Here is a 10,777-nt window from a genome sequence, read left to right as displayed (position 1 = left end):
AAAAAAAAAAAAAAAAAAAAAAATGTATAAAATTGGCTGGTAATCTTCACTTTTGTATTTAGCTCTAGGAGTTGAACTCAGAGTCTAATGCATGCTAGGCAAATTGTCTACCACTGAGCTACCTCCCCAGGACCAAATGGTCATCTTCAAATCAGTCAGTGGCATGAAAGTCAAGGAAAGTCTGATGAACCGAGCCAGAGAGAAGGAAACAAAAGAGACATGACAACTGAATGTAAGACAAGCTCCTGAACAGGGTCCTGTTGCCATGGAGAATGCAAAGGACAATTGGTGGAACCCACAATTAGATAGTGGTAACAAATCAATTTTAATTTCTTGTCTTTGACAGCTGTATTACGATTTTGTTGGAGAGCATCCTGAGTAGGAAATGTACACAGAATGACTGAGCATTAAGTTAGCAACTTAGAAAAAAATCTTTAAAACTGAAACTTGTCTGTAACTTTGAGATTATTTGGAATTAGTACATTGATATAGTTTTCAAGACCCTATACATGTTCCAAGTGAAATTTGCAGCTGTTTTTTAAAATGAGAATTCCACCTTTAAATTCCTCCCACCTTCATTACCTACACCCAGTCCAGCCCACCACCAAACCTTGCTGGTTCCAATTTAAAACTCTCTTCCTGTTAGATAAGGCCTCATCATTTTTCTTCTGGTTGTTGGTTACAGCTTACCACTCTTGCTGATGCTTCTCAGTCCTCTTCCGAGTCTCTATACAGCTGTCAGAGTAATCCATCTAAAGTGCAAATCTAAGTATCATCAATGTGCTTAAAATATTGCATGGAGAGAAGGCCTCTGCGTGGCTTCAGTGACCTTTGGGTTACAGTTGCAACATGGCACCCAGGTTTGGGGATTTAGCTCAGTGCAACAGTGCCTGTCTCGTAAGCGCAAGGTCATGAGTTCAATTCCTGGTACAAAAACAAAACAAAAACAAACCACACATGGCACACAAGTTTTCCCGTGATCTGGCCTCTGTGAATCTCCCAGGCCTAATCAGCTATAAGGTCTCATGAAAGGGTTGGTGCTCAAGATATTCTCCAGAGATTCGTCGTTTTCTGGAGGCACCAACACATGTTCTGTTGTGCAACTGCAGCTAACATGCGTGTTTGAAGCATCAGTAAGTGACTCTGTCTTTCACCAGTATTTTCTATTGTGATTTTTCTCCTCAACCAGACTGAGGTAGGGACCCCCTCGGAGTCCCCATTACATTTCTGTAAGCCTTCTTGTAGGAAGTCTATTGTAATGTGATACAGCCTTGCTTCCTCAAACTGTGCTCCTTGAAAAGAGCCTGGAGCTTGTTCATCATTGTACTTTTCAGATTTCCTGGAAGAGAGAGTTTGCTCCATAAGGGGTCACTGACCGAGCTAGTGACCAAATACACATCTGCGACTTGTCAGTTGTGTAAAGTGCTACACAGGGGCAAACTGAAAGATGTGGTGTTTTTCAGGAGAACCATTTCAGAAACACTATACAAGAAACAGAGTAAGTCAGTTGGAGTAAGAGGACAGCAGGGGAAGATTTTTTAAAAAATAAGTACACAGAAGGACCGGGGATTTAGCTCAGTGGTTCCGGTGCCTGCTTCGCAAGCTCAAGGACCTGAGTTCGATCCCTGGTACCACAAAAACAAAACAAAGCAAAAATAAAATAAGTACACAGGGAGTCAACTGTACCTAAGCTCTCGGTTAAGAAGCATTATATATGTGTGCCCTTGATCCTCAAGGTGTACAGTGGCTTGAAAAATAATTACTATATACATTTTTATTCAGTGATGAAAGCATGGCCTATAAAATTCCAAATGTGCAAAAGAAAACAGAATGAAAAATAAAATTTTCTCCCCTCTCTACACTCACTCCAGCTCCTCAGTTCCTCCTGCAGAAGGAACCACAATAAAAAACCGTTCTGAAGCCTTTTCCTTTTTCACTAAGATTCTATTTCCAGAACCTGGCAATGATTTATGAAAAATAAGTATAAGTCAATGATTTGTAAAGTAGAAAGGGGGACCCAGGTTGAAAAGGCGAATAAATCCTGTGGGTGGCATTTTATTTACATATGCAAAAATGCCAAGCCCTTAACTTGCTCTGGAAACTAGCACAGCCATACAAGACTCTCCAGTGTATTGTTTAATTGAGATCTGCTCATAGGTGAGCGCAGAAGAATTTACGTAATACCACGTAAATATTAATATAGGTGATCAGATGAAGACATACTGTAATTTGGACAAATGTGAATTTGTAAAATGTCCTCGTTCTTTTATTTTGGAAGTCAAAGCCATAGATCACAGATGGGGGATGACTTCATTATTTGTCCATTAGTCTTTATTTCCTAGGGCTTATTGAAGAAAAGCAAATTTACTCTAATTTGTTTTATGTAAATTAATCTACTTGATTTCATCTTTTTTCTTCATTAACACCTGGAGTTTTTAAATTAATATGAGACTTGGGTATGCATAATGAATATTAAATCCCAGCGCATTGCATACAAGGCATATATGTATAAATAGATATATTTATAATATGAAATTAATTATGACCATTTGGGTTCAGATTTTCAAATGAGGTAATTTTTATGAAGTGGTAGGAGGCACAATCCTTATTTTATGCATTTTTAAAAGCTGCAATGTAACTAGAACATAAAAGTTACCTTTGGTGCTACAAAGGAGCTGGCTATTCACAATCACAGTTTCAGTGTGTGCCCATACTGGTTCTGCTATAGTTTAAAATACGCATTTGTGCTTCCACTTTGAATAGATTTTATTTTTCTGTCTTGATGCTTTGGGTAAAGGTTTTTTATTTTTTGTTTTTTTTTTAAAAAAGCATACGTGAATTCAGGCAAGGATTCAGAGATTCATCTTCCAACCTTGGAGAGATATGGAAATTAAGGAAACTAATCACTGCAGCAAGCACACACTAAAAATAAAAAGCAATTTAATCAGGAGGAGATTGCTTCTGCACTTCCCTCGGAGCGTGACTGGTGGAAGTGATGTCACAGATGGTACTCACTGTCCGGGCTCTCGGGAGCTGAAATAGCAGCAGATAAGGGTGCTGTGCCCATGTCGCCCCGGCAGGCCAAGGACTAGGTTTCTTCCAAGATCCGGAAGTGGCAGCTTGCCTTGGGAATCTGTGTCATGTCAAGATGCATCCAGAGTCAGCACCCTTGTTTCGGCTTCTCCCGGGGCAGGAAACTTCTTTGCTATGTGTGGCCTCACAGCAGTCAGCCACCCCTCCAGGCCCCCTGCCTCTGGACCCCAGAGGCACTGAGCTGCCATCCGCAGGAACAGGCCAGCTGCCCAGTTGAAGATCTGTGCTGTCCCCGAGTAAGCAAGCATGGCGCTGTGAGCACAGCGAGCAACCTCTTAGTGCTTCTTGGCAAAGTTTGCCGAACTCAGCTCATTTGTGGTTGTAGCTTTCCCAAACTTATTCTTAATATGAGGGTGTTCTTTGATTTTATTCTTGCTCCCAAGACTCTCTTTCCCTCATCTGTTTATATCTTTCAACCAACAAATCTCCGAGAAAGTTCTCTAAGTGGCCCCTCGGGATTCTGGCTGAGTCTTTCTCAGTTTCCTGCTCATCGAGGCCATTTTAAATCAGTGTCAGAGCTTCCCAAGTGCATTCGAGCCATTTCCCACTTTACAGTTCCTGCCCAGAAGGTCACACTTATCTGCCCTCCGAGTTTTGAACTCTGCTTCCTGACCGCTGAGGGTGCAGAACTGCCCTAAGCAACATCTCCACCCCCTCAAGGAAGAGGGGTGAGCTAGGGGGGTTGCTTTTCCCAGCATTTAATTCGGCCGAATAAAAGCAATTATGTATTGACCAAGGACTTTGATCCAGGATCCCGTTTAGGCGGAAGGCAGAATGACAAACTAATAATTTCAGCGCAGTGGGGTAAATCATCCAAGAGAGAAGTGTGAAATGGACAGCAGAAGTACAAAGACGAGAGGGTTCTCTGGTGAAAATGACACATGGAGAGATGGATGAAAGTACACCAGGCCAGCAGCAAGAAGCCCGGAAGCGGGGATAGCGTCTGCAAAGCCCTCGCGGCAGGAAATGACGAGGCACACTGCTCCATGGCTCCTGTCAGCAGCTCCTGGTTAACAGCCAGGTAGAGAGCACGCCGGGATCCCAGCTGCTGCGGGAATCGGGTGTGTTGAGCTGCAGTCTTCAATTTAAGAGCAAGTTGGGCAACATAGTAAGACCTCATCTGAAAAAAAAAAAAAAAAAAAAAAAAACGCAAAGTGAACATAATTGTCACCCTTTAAATGTTTTTACTTGTGTTTTAAAAAGATTTCTAGAATAATACCTGTTTCAAGGTTAAAATTGTTCAGAAGAGCATGACCTAGAAATCATCTATAATCTCAACTTTCAGAGCTGTACTCTACTGCAAACAGTGTACATGTGCTCCGGTTTTCTTTTTTCTGTACTGGGGATTGAACCCAAGGCCTTCCCAACGAGTTACACCCCTGGTCATTTTTTTAATTTTGAAAGTCTTCCTAAATTTTCGTCTTATTTATTTACTTTTTATTTTAGGTTTTCCTAAATTGCCCAGGCTGGGCTCGAATTTGAGATCCCCTTGCTTTCACCTCCCAGAGTGCTGGGATTACAGGCGTGTACTACCATACCCAGCTTCTTTTCTCTCTCTCTCTCTCATTGAGTTTATTGGTACATTTTAGGTATACAGTACAATTACATTCATTATTGGGATCTTGTACCTTTACATGACAGGTCTTGGTTCTCATTTTTTCCCCTTGTCCCCACCCTCCCTTCACCCCCTCTTCTTTTCTTATATAGATGCAAATGAGAGTCATCGTCATTTTACAACCTGTTCTAAGTCAGTACATACAATTAAGTGTTTTATACTAGATCCTCATCCTTTGGCTATTCAGTATCCCCTCGTCTGGACTGAGTGGGTATAGCATAGTAATTAAACAGAGGAGCACCTAAGTCAGAAGAATCCTATGATCACACTAACTGTGTAACCCTGAGTAGATAACTGTCCTGTACCTTGGTTTCCCTACATGGGCTGCAAGGATGAAATAATATGTATCTGCTTCAAATGATCTCTCAAACATTCCTATTTGTGGAGCTTTTAACAGTACCTGACACATGGTAAATTCTCTAAGAGCTCAGATTACCATAAGATGTTTAACTAGGTTCCTATTGAAGATGTTTATTGTTTGTTATTATTGTTGTTGCGTGTTTTAGCTACTTTACAAACTTCCCAGATCATGTGATTTGGACATATGTGTCGTAGGTTCCCAGTGCAGCAGGTGACTGGATCACAAGGGATCTAACTTCAGTGGGTTCTTCCGCTGATGGACTTGTGATCTGAGGGCATTATGGGGAGAGAACAGAAACTTAGGGGGGTGGGATCTCATTGAAAGGTCATGGGGATTTTATCTTGTGCCTCCCCCAACCCTGCCCAGCTGCCACCATGAAGTTAAACAATTTTCTTCCACCATGGTCTTCTGCCTTGGCACAACAAAGCCAACCAAACATGAGCTGAAATTTCGGTTTTTTTTTTTTTTTGCTTGTTTTTTTGAGACAAGGTCTCACTATGCAGTTGAGACTGACCTGGAACTCACTATGTAGCCCAGGCTGGTCTCGAACTCACAGCCATCCTCCTGCCTTGGCCTCCTGAGTGCTGGAATTACAGGCGTGTGCCACCACGCCCGGCTTTATGAGCTGAAATATCTAAAACTGAGCCAAATAAACATTTCTTCTTTTTTAATAGCACATGTATCAGTACATTTTAGGTGTACATAATGGTAACACTCTTCATAGGGAATTTATACCTATATATTGTACATCCTGTTCCTTTTTTTCCCATGCCCACCTCCCTGATGCCCCCTCTCCTCACTATGTACAAAAGCTTTGTTTCATTCTTTCTTTTTACTTTCGCTGTTTTTCTTGTCCCTTCCTTCCTTTCTCCCCTCCTCCTCCATTGCTCCCCTGCCCATGTGAACATTTGCTTCCCATTTCCCAATATCTATTATACATGTTTGTTCTTATGCTCACTTTCAGTTTCTCACAATGCAGAAACAATGCAGTACTTAAACATGAGTGTCTGATTTATTTCACTTAAGAATATGGTCTCAGTGTCCATCCATTTAGCTATAAAGGTCTAAAGCTCATCCTTCTTTATGGCAGAGTAGTGTAGTGCTTCATTGTATAAAAAACACATCTTCCCTATCTATTTGTCAGTTGGTGGACATTTGAGCTGTTTCCAAGATTTAGCTATTACAAACTGTGCCACTGTAAACATGGGTGTGCCTATATTGCTGTGGTATGATGCTTTTCATTATTTCAGGAAGAAACCAAGAGGAATAGCTGGGTCAAATGGAACCTCTAGTTTCAGTTTTTTGAGGAATCTCCACACTGATATCCACAGTGGTTGTACCAGTCTACACTCCCACCAGCAGTGAAGAAGGGTTCCTTTTTCCCCACAGACCCTTCAGCATTTGTGATTGGTTGATTTTTCTTTCTGGGCTGAGTTGGAATCTCAGTGTTGTTTTAATTTACATCTCTTGAATGACTAATGATGTTGAACATTTTTTCATATATTTATTTGTTGTTTCTACTTCCTTATCTGATAAGTGTCTTTTCATTTCAGGTGCTCATTTTTGGATTGGGTCTTTAAATTTGGGGGGGGGTCTAATTTTTTTGAGTTCTTTATATATTCTAGATACTAGTCCTTTGATGAATAACTGGTAAAAGAATATTTTCCCACTCTGTGAGTTGTCTCTTCACCCTGTTGGTTGTTTCTCTTGCTGTGCAAAAGCTTTTTAATAAGAGAAGCCCCAGTTGTTGATTCTTTGTAGTATTTCTGTTGTGGTCTGGGTTCTGTTCATAAAGCCTTTGTCTATTCCTATGTCCTCAAGCATTCTACCTGTTCTCTCTTCCAGCAGATCTAGTGTGTCTGTTTTAATATTTAGATCTTTGATTCATTTCAATTTAGGTTAGTCCATGGTGAAAGATATGGGTGTAGTTTCAATCTTCAGCCTGTGGAAAGCCAGTTTTTCCACATTTCTTCTTTTAAAGTATTTTTCTCAGGTATTTTGTCACAGGGACAGGAAGCTAACACATAGGATGCATTTTATTGAAGTTGCCCTTAGTTTCTATTCACGTGTAGGCTCCTATTTCTTACTAACTTAGCAACACCCACCATTTGTTTTATGAGTAATTAATAGTGATCTACAAATGCTGTCAACTCCCCCTGGAGGCAGCACAATATGTGGGAGGTGGAGTTCAGTGGAGCAGCTCCCAGGCCAGAAGCAAAGATAATCCGTTCCAGGTTTTATTTCTGCAGAGAGACCCTGCCTGGAAGGTCAATGGGAGCAAAGACTGGACTGAGGCTGGGAGGTTGGGATCTGAGAAGGCAAACAGGAAGTCACCCTGGAGGCTGGGCTAGGAAGAAGCCAGAGAATGAGTGTTGGTCAGGCTCTTACACGTAGAGACAAATTTGTGGGCAGAGAGCTCAAAAATATGCTTGGGCACTAAGTTTTTCAGAAAAAGGGGATGGTATGTCTTCTTTGTAGAGATGCTGCACTGTAAGTTTAGTTCTCCACCTATGGGTAAAGATGAGGTGATGATGGGGTGAATTCCAAAGCCTCTGACTCACAGTAGAGCTCAGCCTCCTCCTCCGTCTCCTCCCAAGGTCATTCCAGGAGGTTGGGACTGAGGGAGGCCCGGGGACACATTTACTCACTTCGACCTGCCCTGGCTACCTTGTCAAGGTGACTCACCAGCCTTGGTGCCAGCTGCCAGTGACACCCTTAGTCAGCCCTGCTGGGCTCTGCCTTCCAGGAGGGGAGTTCTCCACTGTGTCCTGTGGCAGGGCTTGTTAGGGGGCCTGCGTGGATAGAGGGGAAATGGTCCTCTTCCAGGTCTACATCTAGAACCTCTCAGGAATTTAGCTCCTCTTATGTGTCATGCAAAGCCCAATCTCTGCTGAAGTCCAAAGCCTGTGAACTCTGGGACTGTGTGGGAGCGGGGGAGGAAGACAGAGCAGCCACTCCTGTGCTTTCTCCTTTCTCTCTCATGTCACTTAAGAGCAAATATTGACTGGCCACTGTGGTAGATTGAATAAAAACTAATTCTCGGCCCTCTCTATACCTATGCCTTTGCAGTGCGACATTTAGCTCCACCCTCTGGAATGTGGGCTGGCCTGTGGTGGCTAATGCTGTGGTGTATCGGTTCCAGGTCTGCACCTCAGGAAATCTCAAGCTCTTCCACTCACTCTCTGGGCTCCTCTGATGAGCTTTGGGAACAGCAGGGCTAGGCTACCGGCTGGTGGAAAATTGCCTCAGTCCATAGTCCACCCACATCCAGCTACCTGCCCAACATAGTCCAGATTAGCTGCCCATCCACCCAGTGGCAAAGAGCTGTGCCATGTCCTGCTTTTACATAAATAAGTCCGGCTGAAGAACCACCAGCTAACTACAGATTTGGGGTTGAATATATTCTGTGTCATTTGAAGCCACTGGGTTTTCTGTTGTTACATGGTGTAGTTGCAACAAGAGATAAAAGAAACAATTCTCTTTCTGTCCTCTTTGGAAAGCTGAATAAATGGTTCTAATTGTCAATCTGCATTCAGCCAGGACATCCTGCTGCCCTTAAACAGTCTGCAAGGGGGACACTAATGCAAGGTGGAGGTATTTTAATCTAGCAAGTCCAGGCATAAAAGAAAGTCTATGGAGAGGTGCTGGGGAGGAGTGGGGTATAGTTGTCCCATCCACCTGCAAGAGTGAAGCTTGCGCTATTCCTTATGGAATAGTGGGACAGGATGGCGTTCCTTATGGAAACCAGCAAGGGAGGCTAATCTTAAAGACAGCATAACCTACAGAGAACGAAAAACATGACTTGTACAGCAAGATGAGAGAACGTGAGACCCTTATCACCATCCTGGGCAGCAGAACTATGGGAATATTTTACAGCTGCCAGCCCTCCCCTCAAGGCCACCCTTGGGGACACAGTGTCCTGCTCGCTGGGTGTTGGCTGATGTCTCTCTCACCAACTCACACTGGCCGTCTTGACCCAGAGCTGTTCTTTGCTTTTTCAGGAAATAAACTGGATGAAAATCCAGGGCTGAGACTTCCTCCTTGGTGTGTTTGACAGGGACTGACGTACTCTTGGTCCTTTGAATCCCGGAAGTCCAGGACACACCCAGCCCTGACTGCAACGTCCAAGTGCTGGAGAGTAGGTGAAAGGACAAAAGTGAAAAGCCCTTGGACATGAGGGACCCACTAGCAGATTGTGCGGTGAGTAGCTCAGGGGTGCTGTGTGCCCGTGGTGGATGGGGAAAATTTCTATACTAATGGCTTTAGCTTCAGAAATTTGAGACGCCCGGAAAACAAGCATGTTTAGACATTGGCTGTGGTACAAAAGTCTGCGGTTTTCCTTTGGTTCGATTTGGCACAGGGACCTTTCTAAGAGGTGGCAGTAGTTGCTCTCTTTCATTCTCATGTGTAGAGAAGGTTGGAGTGTGTGTATTCCGTCACATTTGGATCCAGATGGTAGCTGTTGGAAAGCAGTCTTAAGGAGCACACCAACAGTGCTGCCATGAAGTGTGAAGTACATACAGAAACACACAGCGTCTGCAGCCAATTTTTGTCGCTGTGATTGAAGCCAGGGAGGAGGGTCTTTGTGTTTTCCGTACTATCTAGAGTCAAGGATCCCGAGCCCTGAAGGAGGAAGGACAGACTCCTCACTCTGTTCAACCTGCGCGGGGTTTGTATTCTGGCTCCCAGCAGGTCTGCTCCTGTCCAGGGAGCAACAAAAACAGATCGTCCAGAAATCCAAATACACCGTGAGGTCGTTAGCAACAGAGGTGGAGAGAGGACTTAGGAGATAAGAAGTAGCTAAAATGAAGGAAAGATGTCTTTATTTCAAAGATTGAGGATTGTCCATGTTTTATCCTAAAAAAGAGTGCTGAAAAGCTAAAACTGGTGACCTTGGAAGCTAGAGATTCTAGTAATCTTTCACATGTTTTACTTAAAAAGAAACAAATGCTAGGGAGATGGATAAATGAGGTCTGTAATAAAGCCATAAAGAAAAAGATCAGCAGAGTACTGTTGGTTTCCTTTCTGTTCATCTAAGGGTAAGGAAATCACAGGCTGCTAGTCCATAACAATGAGTTCAAGAATCAGATCATATAAGTGAATTGAATTCATAAATGAATAGTAAGATTAATAATGATAACGGGGTGGCCAGCTCTGCCTAATTTTACTTTTCTAAACACAAGAGTAAGATGTACTTCATGTAAAAACAAATTCTAATGGTATTGTTGCCAGATGGTGCAGTGTCTGTTTTATAGAGTGAAACTTTCCTCTTTTTTTTTTACCTAGGTTTTAATCTCTTTTTCAGTGGCAATTATTGATACTTTTTTAAAGAAGCCTTTTATTATTTATTTGTTTGTTTTTCTCTCCTTGAGTTTGCTTCCACTGTGGACTGTTAAACCCTCTCGTCTCAAATTGAGACCTGATGACGTTTTTGAATTGCACGGTAGGGTTGGATGGGACAGCCGTGGGATTAATGAAGGCAAAACTTTGGCACCGATAATCCCCAAAGAAGAAAGTCAATGCCAAAGAGAAGGGTGTAATAGATAATAGAGAAGGAAACGGAGGCCAGGTTTAATTAAGTTTTTAAAGAAGAAAAAGAAGAACCTGAAGGCCTAACATCTTTTCTGTAGGCAGCAAAGTCTGTATTTAGGTCAGGACCTGGGAGAAATGTTTTCTCTAAGCAGCCCTGAGACAGCCCATCACATCCA

The 10,777-nt window shown here is 42.7% G+C and overlaps 1 protein-coding gene across 4 annotated transcripts in view; it reads left to right on the top strand.

Annotated features, from left to right (window-relative positions):
* Positions 1-9,001: 9,001 nt before the first annotated feature.
* Positions 9,002-10,777, top strand: part of Nostrin (nitric oxide synthase trafficking) — a 59,086-nt gene continuing 57,310 nt past the window's right edge. For 2 of the 4 annotated variants that reach the window (XM_033756263.1, XM_033756262.1), the window contains exon 1: positions 9,022-9,269. In XM_033756263.1, coding sequence (XP_033612154.1) covers positions 9,243-9,269 — 27 coding nt within the window. In that variant the 5' untranslated portion in view covers positions 9,022-9,242. Of the gene's footprint in view, positions 9,270-10,777 lie in introns of all 4 variants that reach the window. The other 2 variants (XM_033756264.1, XM_019204958.2) reach the window with 2 other exon arrangements.

This window comes from Fukomys damarensis, unplaced genomic scaffold, assembly GCF_012274545.1.
Source record: "Fukomys damarensis isolate Sample0158 unplaced genomic scaffold, DMR_v1.0_HiC HiC_scaffold_26, whole genome shotgun sequence".
Classification (NCBI taxonomy): Eukaryota; Metazoa; Chordata; class Mammalia; order Rodentia; family Bathyergidae; genus Fukomys; species Fukomys damarensis.
Note: the sequence above shows the minus strand (reverse complement) of the source record. Positions and strands in the feature narration are given on the sequence as shown.